The sequence below is a fragment of the Dipodomys ordii genome, unplaced genomic scaffold (assembly GCF_000151885.1).
Source record: "Dipodomys ordii isolate 6190 unplaced genomic scaffold, Dord_2.0 Scaffold26, whole genome shotgun sequence".
Taxonomy (NCBI): Eukaryota; Metazoa; Chordata; class Mammalia; order Rodentia; family Heteromyidae; genus Dipodomys; species Dipodomys ordii.
This window is the reverse complement of record NW_012267242.1, coordinates 1,709,164-1,727,649: the sequence shown is the minus strand read 5'-3', so window position 1 is coordinate 1,727,649 and position 18,486 is coordinate 1,709,164. Positions and strand designations below refer to the sequence as shown.

Here is an 18,486-nt window from a genome sequence, read left to right as displayed (position 1 = left end):
TGGTGCTGAGGAATCGAACCCAGGGCCTCAGGCATGCAAGGCAAGCACTCTACCACTGAGCCACCTTCCGAGCCCATCCATGAGCCTTTTATCTCCAATTAACCACTAGAAAACTGGAAGTGGCTCTGTGGCCCAAATGATAGAGCGCTCACCTTGAGCTGAAGAGTTGAGGGACAGTGCCCAGGCCCGGAGTTCAAACTCCATGACCAACCAAAAAAAGAAAAAAGAAAAAGAAAAAAAGAATTATCAGTCCTTTGATAAGATTTATCTATCTATCTATCTATCTATCTATCTATTTATTTTTGTCTGTCATGGGGCCTGAACTCTGAGACTGGGCTCTGTCCCTAAGCTCTTCAGCTCAAGGTTGGTGCTCTACCACTTGAGCCATAGCACAACTTCTGGATTTTTCTGCTTATGTGGTGTTGAGGAATTGAACCCAGGGCCTCGTGCATGCAAAGCATGCACTCTACCACTGAGCCACCTTCCTAGCCCCAGTACTTATTTTTTTAAAAGAAAAGCCTTACATTCCATTCTACAGTTGGACAAGTAACTTTCATGCAAACAATAGGTAAACTGGTAATGCTTCCAAAAAGAAGAGAAACTCACTAGCTGGGACTTAGTGTGCTAGGCCTTTTAACAAGTATTTACATGTGGGTTCTTATTTAATATTAAAATCAGTCCTGAAGTTAGATCTAAATTATACACATATATGAAAACATATATAGGATCAAATTCATATGCACAAGCAAATTGACTAAAGTATGATACATGAAGAGGAAGATTCCAGATTCCTTAAACAACTTACAATGTAACAAAATGAATACCAGGAAACTTAAATATGTGTTTTCAGGAGGGGAAGGAAAATCTAGGAGAAAAGAGGCAGACGGATGGAGAGGGGATGGTTAAATACACTTGTAATATTCAATGTGATTATGTGAAAATAGAATAGTTAACTTGGAATTTGTAGGATTGGGAGAGATCAAGGAGAAAGATGGAAGGGGTAACATGGATCAACATGGATTATATTAATAAACTGACATGCTGAATTGAAACCCCTTTGTACAATTACATAAAGATAATTTAAAAAATAAATAAACAGGGGCTGGGAAGGTGACTCAGTGGTAGAGCACTTGCCTTGCATGCATGAGGCCCTAGGTTCGATTCCTCAGCACCACATAAGCAAAAAGAAAAAAGCCGGAAGTGGCGCTGTGGCTCAAGTGGTAGAGCGCTAGCCTTGAGCTGAAGAGCTGAGGGACAGTGCCCAGGCCCAGAGTTCAGGCCCCATGACTGACCCCCCCCCAAAAAATCTTCAAAAATAAATAAACAAACAGTCTTGAGAGGAGGTCATCTCAATGCTACTATATAAGTATCTGTTAAGTAACTTACTCAGTGGGGGTGATAGAGCCCACAAGAGATACAGCTGGTCTTTGAATGAACTTCTTTACTCAGAAGCCCAATCTGCCACAAGAACATAGCACATTTCACCTTAGTACTTACATTAAGTGGGGGAAATATTTGCTTTGGTTTCAGTTGCTAGCAAGTCTTCCATCATTGTCAGATTTATGGTTAGTTGGGGGTATTACCTTACATGAGTATCATGTCTGATCCTTATTTTTAAATAAGGCTAATTCCTAGTCCTAGTTTATATATCTTTGGGGGCTATTGTCGAAATTGAAGTTATGAATGAATGCTTTTCCAAGTAAGAAAATATGCTAATATGTAGCACAGTTAGTTTCTCAGCCAATCATTGTGTTCAGACTCTCTTTTCCTTTCCTAGATTTCAGATTTAGGGAATATAGCCAAGCCTCAAACCAGAAGCTACATTAACCCCAACTGTAAATTTCTTTGCTTCAGAAATTAGTGGGAATTTGACTGACCCAAATGCTCATATTCTGCTTTCTGCTCTTTAACTTTATGGGCTTCCTCAGCTTTATCCAGCATTTTTATTTAAAAAACTACTTCCATGTAGCAGACCAGTATGCTCCTTCATCCTCAGGACTTTCATTTCTTCCTTTATAGTATCAGTTTTGGTATCAGTATCTGTTGGTTTTCTCTTGTTTTTAAAATAATATTGAGAATTCTAGTACTTTAATAAGCTGGCTTCCCAAACCTGCCTCTTCAGCCATATCTCTGGGAACTCTTCTCCTTTATTCCTTCTTTCAAGAGCCAGTTACTTTGGATTTCTTTCCTTCTTTCTGGCTCAGGAACCTTCCTCCATGGTTAATTTACTCTTTCCTTAACTTTCATAAAGATTCTTGGATATCCAGTTATAATTATGGGTTGCTTAGTGATGGAGATATTTTGAGAAATTTATTGTTAGACAATTTTGTCCTGTATAAACATCGTATAATGTATTTACACAAAATTCAGTTATATATCTGGGCTATATAATATAGCCACCTGTGTGTATGCAGCTCTTCATTGATCAAGACATCCTTATGCGACTCATAACTGTATTCTTAAGGAATTGAGGACATGGTAGTTTGAGTCCATAAACTTTGATGTCAAATATGAATGTGAGACTGGAACTAGGTAGTCGCCACCCTCCTTGGGTGAGATCTGTGCTTTGATTTTAAACAAGTTATCACTTGCATGGTGACTTAAAAATTTTATATTCTATTATGTGACTTTCAAAAATCTATGAGCCAGGGCTGGGAAGGTGGCTCAGTGGTAGAGCGCTTGCCTTGCATGCCTGAGGCCCTGGGTTCGATTCCTCAGCACCACATAAGCAAAAAGAAAAAAGCCAGAAGTGGCACTGTGGCTCAAGTGGTAGAGCGCTAGCCTTGAGCTGAAGAGCTGAGGGACAGCACCCAGGCCCAGAGTTCAGGCCCCACAACCGGACCTTCCCCCCCCCCCAAAAAAAAGTCTATGAGCCAAACTTTTATCTACAGACAAACTGTATTTTATCTTTACAATTGCTGGCTATTTATTCCAGAGTTCTCTGCCCAGCAATATTATCCATGGCTTTGCTATCTTTCTTTTCCCTTCATGTTTCATTCTGCTCAAAAGGATTTCTTCCTCCTGCGGTACATGTAATTTTGTTCTTCCCCAGTTTGTCTTTTATTCCCAATAAATGAGCAAACTCCTTGAGAACAAGGATCATATTTTAAAAGCTGGCTTTTGTTGTATATGGAGGGAAACATATCTTTAAAAACTAAAATCACACGTCAATGAGATGCTGGCATGATGCTGGACACACCAGAGCTGCAGGTGACAGGGTACAACAGATTCACGATTCCAGCCTTGTGCCTACCGCAGGGCACACATCTGTTGAGTGAAAAGGCAGGCACAATTGCATGCATGCATCAACATGACTGTCTGTGCCTTTTTCTTTTTACTTCTGCCCACTCTTTTATTCACCCACTTTATCTTTTTTTTTTCTTTTTGCTAAGCTCATATAGTTGACTTTCCTACTTCATGGTGGAATTCCAGTATACTTTTATATTTCCCCACAATGATTGAGCCCCATGTCTCTGAGCAGAGAATGAACCTAGTTGAATGAATGAATATATCAGCTTTGGGGGATAGTGAGCAGGAGGTGGTGCAAATTAATTATACTTGCCATCTGTGTGCTGTTCTTTGCAACTATTCAGTCAAGCAAGAAGTAGCTATAGTATTATGTTGCTTGTATTTGTTGAAAATACCTGTAAAGAGTTCGGATGAAAATCTATTTAAATTCTTTTCCAGTTCTACATTTCTTTAAGATCAAAAGCCTTATTATTGCCTGATCGGAAATAGCTGTGTAGCATAAAAGAGATACTCATATACTTATTACCTGAAAATTAGGTGTAATTATTTATTATTAGAAGAACTTAGCAGTTTTTGTTTTTTCTAATACGTCATTTTAAGAATCCAAAGTAGGTTATACTTAATTTCATTACCCAATGTTTTCCCAACAGGATAGAATTACAGGACCTTTGATTTATATTGTAATCCCTTATTTCACTATAGCTGGTCCCTTTACAGGTAAATGAAATTTTGCTTTTTTTCTTTTTAAGTTTGAGAAAACCTATTAATGTCGCTTATTGTGGTATTATTTTTCATTTTCTTGGTTGCTAATGATGTTAAACATCTTTCAGATGACTTTTTGCTATCTCTATATTGTACCCTCCTTGGTGAGATGTCAAAGTTTCTTGTTCATTTTTTAATTGATTATTTTGTTTTCCTACTGCTAAGTTTTGAGAATTCTTTCTGTATTTCAGATCCACATCCCTTGTTAGGTTGTTATAGGTTTATGCTTTTCACCAGTAATGCCTAGAAAGCCTCATTACTTCACATCCTCAGCCCTACTTGATATCACTTTTCTCAATTTTTTTTGGGGGGGAGGGGTGGGGTCGGATGTAGGGCTTGAACTCAGGACCTGGGCACTGTCCCTGAGCTCTTCAGCTCAAGGCTAGTGCTCTACCACTTGAACCATAGCTCCTCTTCCAGTTTTCTGGTGATTTATTGGAGATAAGAGTGTCAGTGACTTTCCTGCCTGGGCTGGCTTTGAACTGCAGTCCTCAGATCTCAGCCTCCTGAATTGCTAGGATTATAGGAGTGAGTCACCAGTGCCCAGCTGAATTTTTTGAAGTTCTCATGAGAAGGTGCTGATATATATGTACTTACATACAATTGTTACATATAATAAATATACTTTATATAATATTTTATATATTAAATGTAATATTTTAAAGAAAAATTCATTTCTTAAAAATTTTTAGTCATTTTGGCCATTCGATCTTATTTGTCTTTCTGTATAAATTTTAGCAGTCACTTATCTGTAAAAATTCTTACTGGTATTTTGATTGCTATTATTTACAGAATATAACACTTTACAGTTATCATCTTTGTAATATTGATTATATTAGTCCATGAGCATTATATGTCTCTTTGTTTAGACTCAATTTCTTTCATCAATGTTTTAAAACTACCAAGTATTTAATATATAGATTCTATGTGTTTTAGATTTAGGGCTACATATTTTATTTGGGGGGAGCTTTCATGAGGTCTGAAAAATATTTGATTCCTGTTGTTCATTCCTATTATAAAGAAATGATATTTTTGAGTTGATCTTCTATACTGCCACTTTGCTAACTTTACTCATAAGGATCTCTGTGAAGGGTTTTATTGTTGTTGTTTTTTGTTGACAGTCCTGGGGCTTGAACTCGGAGCCTGGGCACTGTCCCTGAGTTTTTGCTCCAGGCTAAAGCTCTTCCACTTGAGCCAGAGGCCACCCTCTTCTCCCCCATTTCCCTCCCATTTCCCTCCCCCCCCTCTCTCTGTGGTGGAGGGGTGACAGTTTATTGGAGATAAGAGTCTCAAGGACTTTCCTGCCCAGGCTGGCTTTGAACCATGATCCTCAGATCTCAGCTTCCTGAGTAGTTAGGACAACAAGCTTGTGAAAATTAAAAAAAAAAAAACAACAAACCTCAAATTGTTGTACAAGAGGCTACAATTTAACATGTCCATTTATGTGTCCAGTGCTTCTTGGTTAGTCACCCTTTCCATCAATCACCCCCATTCTAACTGCCTTTTCCCCCCAGACTCATTTCACATTTCTCACTTCCTATATCATACATGTAGTTTAAATATTCTGATTTTATTTGTCTCATTCCCTTTTTCATTCATCCACTCCCCTCCTGCTGGGCTTCCCCCATTCAAACTTGTTTTGGCTTTCTAATACTCATTCTGTTAAACTGTTAATTGTTAAAAAGATTTACTGCATGGATTTCTAGTCCTGCATACAGAAACTGTGCTTCAGTCTCTGTAAGAGGTTTTGTTTGTTTGTTTGTTTTATCTTCCTTTACAGCCAGTATGCCTTTTTCTTCTTTTTATTACATCATTAACCTGGTTAGAACTTCTGGTACAATGTTAAATAAGAGTGATGGTAATCCTTGCTTTGCTTGCAGCCTTAGGGAGAAACACCACTGTATTGTGTTAACAGAAGTTAATAGTTTGAGATAGAAAAACAAAAGTTTGAGGTAGAAAATGATCATCACACTGAGGAACTTGCTTTTCTGTTATCCACTAAAGCTTATTATCTTTGTTCTCTAATATACTGGGAATTCTTTTTGTCTCTCTCTCTTGGGTTACAATCTCAATTTTTTATGTCATGGATTTTTTCCCTTTATTTCTTCATTTTAGTGAAGGACATCATCCACTATCTTCTTAAGAAAAAAAGGTTGGTTTTAAAAATACATTGCACACTTGAAAATATTTTTTCTAGCCTCACAGCTGATAGTTTTGAGTGGGTAGAGAATTCTAGGTTGGAACTAATTTTTCTTTGGGATTTTGAAGATTGAAATGCTACCATCTTTTAGCTTTCTATAGCTATTGAAAAATTTGAAAGTTAATCTACTTCCTCTCAATATGGAAATCCTTCTCAGATGTTGTTTTAGGGCATTTTTTGCTGCTTTTAACAGAATGCCACAGAGTGAATAATTTATAAACAGTAGACATTTATTTGGCTCTCAGTTGTTGAACCTGGGAAGTCCCAAGATATGCAGATACATGAGGAATGCTTTTTCATAGAATAGCCCATGGCAGAAGGCAGAAGAGTGAGGGAAGGCAAAAATAAAATAACTAGTGGAAGCTAAACTCATTTTATAACAATCCACCCTTGAGATAACACAGTCCCAAGATAATGACCTCAGTCCATTTATGAGGGCAAAGTCCTTATTGACTTAATCACTTCTCATTAGGCCTCATTTGTCAACTTTATTGCATTAAGGAAGAAGATTTCAATACATGAGCTTTGGGGGACACATTCAAAGAGTAGCACATGTTCTGTTGAAGACACTGAGCCTAAAAGTTTCTATTATTCCTTGGATTTCTTTTTCTCTTTCTTTTTTTCTGGAACTCCTATTCTTTGAATATTGCACTTTGTTCACATCTTTTCTCTCATTTTCATCTTGTCTTTTGATCTACTGTTTAGGAGGTTTTCCCAACTTTTATCTCTCCATCTTTCTATTGAGGCTTACTATTTTCTATCTTATTAATTTCCAACAGGTTCCTTTTCTTTTTAAAAGCACTTTGTTCATGTCTCAAGATTGTCATATCATCTCATCTTTTACTTCAGTGTAGATTGCTTTTGGTGAGATACTGAACATAAAGCTTTGATCATGCTAGGATCTATACCACTAAGCCAGATCCCCAGCCCCGTGACATGAGTATTAATGCTGGTCCTTTTCAAGTTTTCATTTTCATGTGTTATCTCTGTTTCCCTCAGGTTTTTCATTTTTCTGTTTGCTTTTGATCCCTTTCACATGAGGGACTTGTTTTTTCAGACATCTGATAGTGTATGACTACATAAAGAAGGAAAAGCTGCTCTCTTAGGTTTTATAGAATAGACCTGTGAATTCATCCAGCAAAGCAAAAATATTAGTTCATGAGCTGGGCACCAGTGGCTCATGCTTGTAATCCTGGCTATTCAGGAGGGTGAGGTTTGAGGATGCAGTTCAAAGCCAGCACCATGAGACTCTTATCTCCAATTTAATTGCTAGAGAAAGTGAAAGTAGAGGTGTAGCTCAAGTGGTAGAGTGCTAGCTTTTAGCAAAGTAACTCAGAGACAGCTCCCAGGCCCTGAGTTCAAGCCCCAGAACTCACCTCCACACACAAATATTACTCCAGGGCCATGATATATATCTGTTATTTCAGCTATGTAGGAGGCCTAGGTAGGAGGATCATGGTATAAGGCCAGCACCAAGCAAAAATGTGAGACCATATTCAGAAAAATAGCTAAAAGCAAAAGAGGCTAGAAATGTGGTTGAAATTATTAACATAAGACCCTGAGTTCAAACTTGGATTCTGCCCAAACAAACAACAAGATTGGCATTAGAGTGCTCTATATAGTTTTTTTTGTTGTTGTTGTTGGTTGTGGGGCTTGAACTCTGGGCCTGGGCATTGTCCCTCAGCTCTTCGAGATTGGCATTAGAAAAGCATATATATTTTTATTTTATGTTAATATATCTATGTGGGATTGGGGACTTCATAGAAAAGAACTAAAAATTCCAAAGAAATATTTAGATTCAGCCTCTTACATACCGTATTATCAAAGAGCAGTAGATCATGGAGAAGTAACTAGACAATGAAAAAGGGGTTTGGGTTCCTAGGAGCAGTAAATATTTGGGTATGTGAGAGAGTATATGGGGAAAACTATTGGAAAATAAAGGTTATTTTATTAAGATTTATTTGTACAGACTCATCTCCATGTTGACTGGAAAAGATTATTCTTGATACCTAGAGGACATCTAAGGAAAATTTATGCTTTGCTTTTAAACAGGTACAGGGAACATAACCCTACCCTCATCTACTATTTTTCAGCTCCCTTCAGCTCAGAGTAGTCAATATACCAAAGTGAAATATTTTAGAGAGGCTCCCTTTCAACTATCTTTAAAAATATTTTTTTTTACAAGTAAACTAAAAAATGGTAGACATGCAAGTGGCCGAGACTTATTGACACTGAGCCTCATTGTAGGATGATGTGCTTGGAACATTTTATTGTTAATGTATAGGTCTTTCTTGAGTTACTCAGATGTTTTAGAAAAGACTTCCAAACTCTTAGTTGCCTGAGAGCTGAATGGTATGTGTGTGAAAGAAAGAGAGAGGATCTTTGTTTCCAGTAAGATTCCTGTTTGTTATTTACCTCTCTCAGGCTTATATTGACCTAATTTATGTTAGTACTAGAAGTTTTGCAATATGAATGACAGAGGAAGAATTGTTCTTCCACACATGACAATAGATCCTCTTTTGAGAACAGTACAAGTCTTAAAGCAAATCTCAGTTCCAGTTGAGCTAATTATCAGTTTGTGACCCCCTTTCTTCTCCCCCACATATACCAGTCCTGGAGCTTGAACTCAAGGCCTAGGTAGGCACTGTCCTGAAGCTTTGTTTTTTTTTTCCTCAAGGGTCGCTTAAGTCACAGCTCCAATTCCTAGCTTTTTGTTAGTTAATTATTTCACAGATTTTTCCTGCTCAAGCTGGCTTCAAACTGTGACCCTCAGATCTCAGCCTCCTGAGTAGCTAGGAGTACAGGCGTGAACCACTGGCACTTGACTGTATTACTATTTTTTAAATTTTATTTATTTATTTATTTTTGGCGGTCGTGGGTCTTGAACTCTAGGCCTGGGTGCTATCCCTCAGCATTTCAGCTCTAGGCTAGCACTCTACCACTTGATCCACTGTGCCACTTCCAGTTTTCTGGTGGTTCACTGGAGATAAAGAGTCTCACAAACTTTCCTGCCTGGGCTGGCCTTGAACCACGATCCTTAGATCTCAGCCTCCTGAGTAGCTAGGATTACAGGCATGAGCCACTGATGTCCTGCTTATTACTATTTTTTAAAATTCTATTTATTTTGCTAATTTTCCTTAGGTCATGCTTGTCAGCAGTGATTGTGATTTTTTTTTAAACTCTGATTTTGAAATTGGAATTGTGAATATTTCTTTTAAGTAGGTGGCCAGAGTAGAAGCAAGAAGACTAGTTATTAGGTTACTGCAGAATTCTAGATGATATTGGTGGGTTGGACTAGAATGGTAGTTGGAAAAAAGGGGAGACACTGAAAAGGCAAGATTGTTTTTAGGTGTCAGTTTATAAGATTTAGAGGTGAACTAATTGTGGAAGATTAAGGAAAGGAAGACACCAAAGGGAATTTTAAGTGTTGTCTTGAGATGACTAGATGAACAAATGGTTCATTAGAGAAGATTAGGTACAAGAGCCATTTCTACATTAAACATATTAAATTTAATCTACGTACTGCTGGACTCAAAGACAATGTTGCTTTTTCTTTCTTTTTTTGGGGGGGGGGCTTTAGTCATGAGCTTGAACTCTGGGCCTGGGCGCTGTCCCTCAGCTCTTCACCTCAAGGCTAGTGCTCTACCACTTGAGCCACAGCGCCACATTCCGCTTTTTTCTTTTTGCTCATGTGGTGCTGAGGAATCAAACCCAGGGCCTCAGGCATGCAAGGCAAGCACTCTACCACTGAGCCACCTTCCTAGCTTTTTCCTTAGTTACCTATTGTCTCTTTATGCTTAGTTATTTTTCAGTTGTCATTCAAAACTACCTGATATTTGACTTTATACTTCTGCCTCTCTAACTGCTGCCACCCACCAAGCTTATTTGTTGAGGACTATAGGCCTTGGCATACCAATGCCTGTTCCCTGATGTCCTCATGTACAACTTAGGTATGATACAATGGTTTTAATCCTACTTCCTCTGCTTCCTAACTGTGTCTCATTTTCCTCATGTGTAAAATGGGGATAATACTATCTGTACATTTGATATTTTGTGCACTCTTCCTAATACCTGGATGACTAATAGCCATAGTTCTTGAGCTTTCGGAGATTCATTTATGGGTATATTTTGGTTCTTAAATTGTTACCATCCATGTTGGCATGACACAGAGGCATATGGCTTCTAGATGATAGCAATTATAAAAGTGACTTTACTGTTCTATTACCCCAGTATCTCTATAGTACTATGTTATATTTCATTCATATTTACAATATGAATGAATAGCATTAATGAAATTAGTAATGTTTCATAAATGAGAAGACTAAAGTACAGACAGAATGGTGAAAATAGTTTGTGAAATAAGCAGGTAGGCATAATTCTTTTTGAGCTTATTTGTGGGGGATAATTCTGGCCTTGAGTTCAGGGCCTTGCATACGCTAGGCAGGTGCTATATGACTTGCTCCATGTCCTCAGCCCTTTTTGCTTTTAGGTAATTTTTCATATGGGGTCTCACTTTTTGTCAGTGTGGCCTCAGAACATGATCCTTTTACCTATGGCCTTCCATGTAGCTGGAATGACAGACACAGAGATGGGGTCTTGCCAGTGTTTTGTCCTTACTAGACTTGAACTGTGGTCTTCCTAATCCTCCAAAGTAGCCGAGATTACAGGTATGAGCCACTGTGCCCAGCTAAAAAAGAGAGCTTATTATTGGCTATATATTAATGTATAATATTAATAGATGTTATGATTAATACAATTGTTTTTGGTTGTGGGACTCGAACTCAGGGCCTGGGCACTGTCTCTGAGCCTCTTGTACTCAAGGCTAGCACTCTACCAGTTCAGCCACAGTGCCACTTACAGTTTTTGAGTGGTTAATTGTAGATCAGAGTCTTATGGGGACTTTCTGCCTGAACTGACTTTGAACTTCGATCTTCAGATCTCAGCCTCCCGAGTAGCTAGGATTACAGGTATGAGCCACCACACCTGGCTAATGTGCCCAGCTAACACAATTGTTAAAAAAAAAATTGATGAGTTACCATTTTTATTTTCTGTCTGAAATGTAAATTGTCCTGATCAATTATAATCTATAACTTTTAGGATTATGTGGGAGGTGGTGTGAAAGAGAGAGAGAATTTAATAAGATTTTTTTTTCATTACATTACAACTAGAAGACCTTTCTTTCAGCTATTATTCTGTTACCCTTCATTCCCCTTGGAAATAGTAGACCTGACCTAGTACTCTTTTAGAATGAATTCCCAGAACTGTGTGTTATATTTTTGTTCCTCTAATCAAGTACAATTTAAGAATTGGCTTCTATCCATAGCTTCTATTCTTTAACATAACAATAATCCTATCAACTCATTAAGATATTAGCTTTACTATATTTATTGGTCCTGGGAGAGCTGAGGAACATAGGTACTTTATATATAAAATAAACTGTTCTTTCTTTTCCGTGGTTTTTATTTTTGTTAGTCATTTAATTTTCTGACAGCCACGAAGTATATTTTAAAAGGAAAATTACATTTAGTAGAAAATTAATGTTGAATAATAATACTAGCTACTTGTGAGGCTGAGATTGTGAGGATTGAAGTTTGAGACCACCCAGGTAAAAAGTCTGCAAGAACCCCTTTCAACCAATATAAAGTTGAAAGCGGTGGTGCATGCTTGTTATCCCAACTACATTGGAAATGTAAATAGGATGGATAAAGGTGGCTGTTGGGGATGGGGACATGATTCAAGGGATAGAGAGCCTGTCTAGGTCCTGATTCTAACCTCATGAGAGCCTGTCTAGGTCCTGATTCTAACCTCAGTTGTGCCCCTTCCCCCAAATACTTTGGTGTTAAGTGTATTCATGTTGTTGTGCAATCAGTCTCCCAAAGTTTTCATTTCTCAAGACTAAAACTTGATTCATTTGCTCTTCCATATCTATGGGTTCTACATTATGGGCTTGATCAACTGCAAATTGAAAATATTTGAAAAAAAAATTGCCTCTGACTGAAACTTGCACAGGTTTTTTTCTTGTCATTAATTTCCTAATCTATGCAGTATAATGACTATTTATGTAGCATTTGCATTGTATGAAGTAGTCTAATCTAGAGATGATGTAAAGTATTCTGGAGGATTTGCATAGGTTATAGGTAAGTGCTGTGTCTCTTTGTAAGGGACTGGAGTATCCACAGACTTAGGTATCCTCAAGGGCTCCTAGAACCAGTTCACTGCAAGTAAGGAGGGGTAACTACTCCTTAAACACCACCGCCCCCCCCCTCAGCCCCTGGCAACCGTGTTTATGTTTTTTTGGGGAGGGTGTTGTTTTTTGTTTTACTTTGAACTGGTTTCCCTTTGTAGTTTTTTTTCATGAAGATTCAAAGGCTCTGGAAAACAATGTTGCAGTAAATAGTCTTGTATACATGTCATTTTGCACATGAGCCAGTGTATCTGTAGGATGAATCCCTAGAATGTGGACTTGCTGGGTAAAATGGTTTGTGAACTTCTTTTGAAATGTAGTGACATATTGACTTCAAAAAAAAGTACCACTTTCAGTGTCCTCCAGCAATATATCAGTTATTTAAATATGCTTCAGGAAAGTGAACTTGTCAGCTGAACTGAGTTGGAAAGCTGGCAAAGGGGGGGGTTCTGAAAAAAAAAATCTATGCTAGGGGGTTCTGAAAAAAATCTATGCTACTGAAATTTGCAAGAGGCCAGGTTCTCCAGGTTTTACCTCTGTTCCTAGCGATTGCATTGTATCTCCCTCCCTCTCTCTCTTCTCTCTTTTCTTTTCTTTGCTTTCTTTCTTCCTTCCTTCCTTCCTTCCTTCCTTTCTTTCTTTCTTTCTCTCTTTTTTCTTTCTTTCTTTCTTTCTTCTCTCTTTCCTTCCTTCCTTCCTTCCTTCCTTCCTTCTTTCTTTCTTTCTTTCTTTTTTTCAGGCGCTGGACACTGTCCCTTAGCTTTTCCCACTCAAGGATGGAATTCTGCCACTGGAGCCACAGCTCCACATCTGGCTTTTTGCTGCTTAATTGGAGATAAGAGTCTCATAGACTTTCTTGCTTAGGCAAGAAAGATCTTCAGATCTTAGTCTTCTGAGTTTCTGGGATTAAAGATGTGAGCCAGCAGTGCCTGGCTTTTATTAAATTTTTTTTTTCATTAAAAAAAATTTTTTTTGGGGGGGGTCCAGTCATGGGGCCTGAACTCTGGGCCTGGGCGCTGTCCCTCAGCTCTTCAGCTCAAGGCTAGTGCTCTACCACTTGAGCCACAGCGCCACTTCCGGCTTTTTTCTTTTTTCTTATGTGGTGCTGAGGAATCCAACCCAGGGCCTTAGGCATGCAAGGCAAGCGCTCTACAACTGAGCCACCTTCCCAGCCCCTTCATTTAAAAATTTTTATTATTTATTTATTTTCTTTTTCTTATGTGATGCTAAGGAATTGAACCCAGGGCCTCATGCATGCAAGGCAAGCACTCTACCATTGAGCCACCTTCCCAGCCCCTTCATTTAAAAATTTTTATTATTTATTTATTTTCTTTTTCTTATGTGATGCTAAGGAATTGAACCCAGGGCCTCATGCATGCAAGGCAAGCACTCTACCATTGAGCCACCTTCCCAGCCCCTCATTTAAAAATTTTAAAATAAAACATTTTTCATGGACACCATAAACTATTACCGCATCTGCTAGGATGATGGTATTACCTCACTTCTTGTGGTAGGTACCATACTTTGATATATTTTCAGTCCTGCTGAAAATTGCTTCACAGATCACTAAGATCATTAAAAGGGATAGAAGCCGTGCTTAAATGGGCTTCAACAGAAAGAAAATTATCAGCAGGGCCCTTTTCTTAAATCAACTCTTATGAGCAACCCTATCATGTTATGAGGAGATCCAGGGGTGATGAGGAAGAAGAGGCTGAGGACTGTGAAGTAGGGACTCTGGGCCTCTTATCACTGTGTATCCAGCACTGCCAACACATCAGGCTTGACTTCTTTCCTGACAGGTGAGTGAGGTGAGGCGAGAGTGTAAGTGAACACTAGTGGATAGTCAATTTTGGTGATTCACATCAGGCATTTGAAGAACCTATTTGAAAACTGAGGACCAATTTCTTTTTTTTTCTATGTTTACTATATAAAATAAGTCATGGAATATACATATAGGTTTTGTGCAATACTTTTATCTGCAGATTTTAGACAAATTTAACTTTCATATTCGTTTTTTAAATATTAAGGTGAAATGCATGTTTTTGTAATGTCTACTTTCTTACACAGTAGATATCAAAGGGTATGGTAACCATATCCTAATAATTGGTATGAATTGTGTGACATTTATTCCCTCAATGCATTGGATAATAAATTTTATTCCTTCTTTAAAAAGATGGAATACTCTGTGTATATACTATCTTATGATTTGTCTCTAAAGATATAGTAGTCCAGATATACAGTGAAAAAAAAAAAAAACTGAAGCCCAAAGGCTGGGGTTTAGATCAGTAATGAAGTGTTTGCCTAGCATATGTGAGGCCTTGAGTTTGACCCCCAGAACCACATAAAAATAAAACAAACCAAGTTTAGTTTCTCCTACTACACTCTCAACACTGATCACCATTTTTATGTGTGCTGGCACTATGGCTTGAACTCAAGGCCTGGTGCTCTCACTTTGCTTTTTTCACTCAAAACTACCACATGAGGCACAGCTCCATTTCCAGCTTTTGGCTGGTTAATTAGAGATAAGAGTCTCACAGACTGCTACCAAGGCTGGGTTTGAACCTCAATCTCAGATTTCAGCCTCCTGAGTAGATAACAAATGTGAGCCACCAGTGCTGCACTGATTACTTGTGATGCCAAATGGGTAGGAGGTCCTTCCCCATCTTCTACCATGCAAGCAGTCAGTGCAGCAGAGGACACCAGTTGGGCATCCTCTAATCCAAGTCATTTTAAACATCATCCACCTAGAAATAGTATCAGCCTCCACAAGTTAAGGGATCAATTGGCACAACTGCCCTCACCACATCTTTAGATACCCGTCACCAATCCCAAGTTGTTTTGTGTTTCTCCACACAAATATAACTATAATGAGGGTTCCAGCCGGGCGTCGGTGGCTCACGCTTGTAATCCTAGCTACTCAGGAGGCTGAGATCTGAGGATCTAGGTTCAAAGCCAGCCCAGGCAGGAAAGTCCGTGAGACTCTTATCTCCAATAAACCACTAGAAAACCAGAAGTGATGCTGTGGCTCGAGCGGTAGAATCCTCTCCTTGAGCTGAAGATTGCACCCAAGCCCAGAGTTCAAGTCCCAAAATAAAAAAAAAAAAAAAAATGAGGGTTCCTACAACCTTTTCCTCAGGTTCAGTTAATCTGCTCAAGTGGCTCACAGAACCCATGGAACCCAGGGAAACATATTCCAAAGATACAGATCAGTAGGTACACAGGGCAAGGTACATAGAGCTTCTCTGCCTTCTCTGGAGTCCTGATCGCTAGGAACCTCCACGTGATCAGCTCCTTAAACTCTGTCCTTTAGGATTTTATGGAAACTTCATTACATATCAAATAATAAACACTAGTAAATGGAAGGAGAAACCCAGCAAGACCTGTCTATTCAGCATTCCTTCCTTACTACATTCCTTCCTAGAGATATGGGTCTGGATTCTTTCTATATGCTGTCTTATTATATTAGACAAGAAAGATCAGAGAAAGACAGGGAAGATTAGAGTTTGGATGAACCTATGACTACCACAAGAAAAAGAAATTCAAGTTCCTATGGCCTGCCTTGGGGAAGCAGTTAGGAGCTAGGAACCTTAGACAATACCTGTGTGTGTGTGTGTGTGTGTGTGTGTGTGTATTATATTATATCTCATAATATCACAGTTGGTAATAAAGTTTGTATCATTTGGAAGGTTATTAATGGATTTATCCTCTTCCTTTACATTATCATTTTGTTGTTTATTCCCCTATGGGTAAACATTTAACTTGTAACAAATATCCTACATACCTATCTATAGTTTTCCTATTTGAGTAATCCTATTTGTATTTTATAGGATAAGTTCCAGGAAAGATAATTTCTATATTAAATGGCCATTTTATGCTTCAGTGGATATTTGAGTCACTATAAAATGTTCTAGGGGCTGGGAAGGTGGCTCAGTGGTAGAGCGCTTGCCTTGCATGCATGAAGCCCTGGGTTCGATTCCCCAGCACCACATAAGCAAAAAAAAAAAAAAATGTTCTATTAATATTCTAGTGTGTGTGTGTGTGTGTGTGTGTGTTGGTCCTGGGGCTTGAACTCAATGCTTGGGCACTATCCCTGAGCTGCTTTTGTTCAAGGCTCGCACTTTACACTTGAGCCACAGCTCCACTTCCAGCTTTTTTTGTAATTAATAAAATAAGAGTCTTCCTGCCCAGGTTGGCTTTCAACTGCGATCCTCAGATCTCAGCCTCCTAAGTAGCTAGGATTATAGGCATGAGCTATTGGCTCCCACTAGTATCCTCATTAGTGTATACCATTTTTTCCTAATAGGAGGTTTTCAGTTATTTAAAAACTTTAAAATAACAGTTTGAAACTTTTTGTTTTACAGTGATGGAATGGGGAGAAGATATTAAAGCAATTGCAAAAGATGAAGCAGTGATGTTGGTAAACCATCAGGCAACAGGAGATGTATGCACACTGATGATGTGCCTACAGGACAAGGGACTGGTAAGCCATCCTGAAGGCAGTATGTCACTGTTGTTTGACACATAGACTTAGATTTGGTATGTGTAGTTTCCCCAAAACTTTAGAAAATATTAAAAAGAAAAAAGTATGTAATTTGAAGTCACTCTAGAACAGTGATCGAGGAACTTAAAAAGGTAAACAAATGGGATGGTGTGAATTACATCTCAATAAAACTACTTAAAAATAGGGAATAAAAATGGAGAAAAGTTAATATAGTCTAAGTGCTGTCTGGAGGGGAAGAGATAGAAATACAATCAAAAAATTGCTTAAGGCAAGAGAGTAAAAGTAATGAGGATATTATATTAGCATGGGATCTTAGCCAGGAGAAGTTAAGGTTATTTTTATTTTGGATTAAATTTACGAAGTCAAAGACATTAGGCTTAAGTTTAGGAAGAGGCGCTGTGGCTCAAATGGTAGAGCACTAGCCTTGAGTGAAGAACTGAGGGACAGCACCCAGGCCCAGAGTTCAAGCCCCATGATCCCCCCCCCAAAAAAAGTTTAATCTTCATCATTAGAAAGAACTATTACCTGAGAAGTTAAAGAAATTAGGTTTATAGAAACTAAATGAATGAATAGTGTTTAAAATCAGTGGAGTCAGTATTTGGCCTAATTTTAAGTAAACAAAACACTAGATGCTATTTAAGTACTTAATGTTCATAGCCAATGACAATAAGAAGTATAAAAGCACGATCCTTCCCTCAAAGAGACAGCAGTACCATAAGAGGTGGAGAGACAGTGTCATAAGCAATACTTAGTTGCAAAATGAAAGGGCTTTAACAGAGCTAACTAACCATTATGTGGTGGATATAGAAAACTTTGTGGAGGGGAGGAGATATAAACTTGCCCTTGAAAGATGAGTAGAATTTAGTTAGAGTAGTGAGGCAAGGGTTGTTAACTTTAGTGAATAATATTGGCAAAATCATGGAGGCAAAAATAAGTGTGGGGTTTTTTTAGGTCTGGTGATTTTGGTTTACCAGGGGAGAAGAGAATAGTGAGAAAATAAAGTGAGACCAAAAGAAAATATGTTTGACTCTGCAGAATTTGTTTTTGTTGCTTTTCTGAAAAGCAAGTATAAGTTTGCTGGGATAGGAAATAAACATGATCCCTCTTACAGTCAGATTATTGAATTATTAAAATTGTGTTACTATGTAGATATATTTGCACTTATGATAATACTTACTGCTTGTCCTTTAAATTCATGCTTCTTTTTTTTTTTTTTTTGCCAGATATAGTGCTTGAGCTCAGGACCTGGGCACTGTTCCTGAGCTTCTTTTGCTCAGGACTAGCACTCTACCACTTGAGCCACAGAGCTACTTCCGGCTTTTTCTGTTTAGGTGGTACTTAGGAATCGAACCCAGGGCTTCATGCATGCTAGGCAAGCACTCTACCACTAAGCCACATTCCTAGCCTGCTGTTAAAATTTTGTAGAACCAAAAAAAAAAAATTATAGAAACTATTTGGCTTTCTATAGAAGAGATTTCTCCAATTAACATTTTTTTTGGGGGGGTCCGGTCGTGGGGCCTGAACTCTGGGCCTGGGCGCTGTCCCTCAGCTCTTCAGCTCAAGGCTAGCGCTCTACCACTTGAGCCACAG

General features: G+C 38.4%; 1 protein-coding gene across 1 annotated transcript in view; it reads left to right on the top strand.

Annotated features, from left to right (window-relative positions):
- The window catches only part of Lpgat1 (lysophosphatidylglycerol acyltransferase 1), an 81,510-nt gene that overhangs the window by 26,789 nt on the left and 36,235 nt on the right, over nt 1–18,486 (top strand). The window contains exon 2 of the mRNA XM_013015302.1: nt 16,757–16,875. Within this exon, the coding sequence (XP_012870756.1) occupies nt 16,757–16,875 (119 nt within the window). The remainder of the gene's footprint in view (nt 1–16,756; nt 16,876–18,486) is intronic.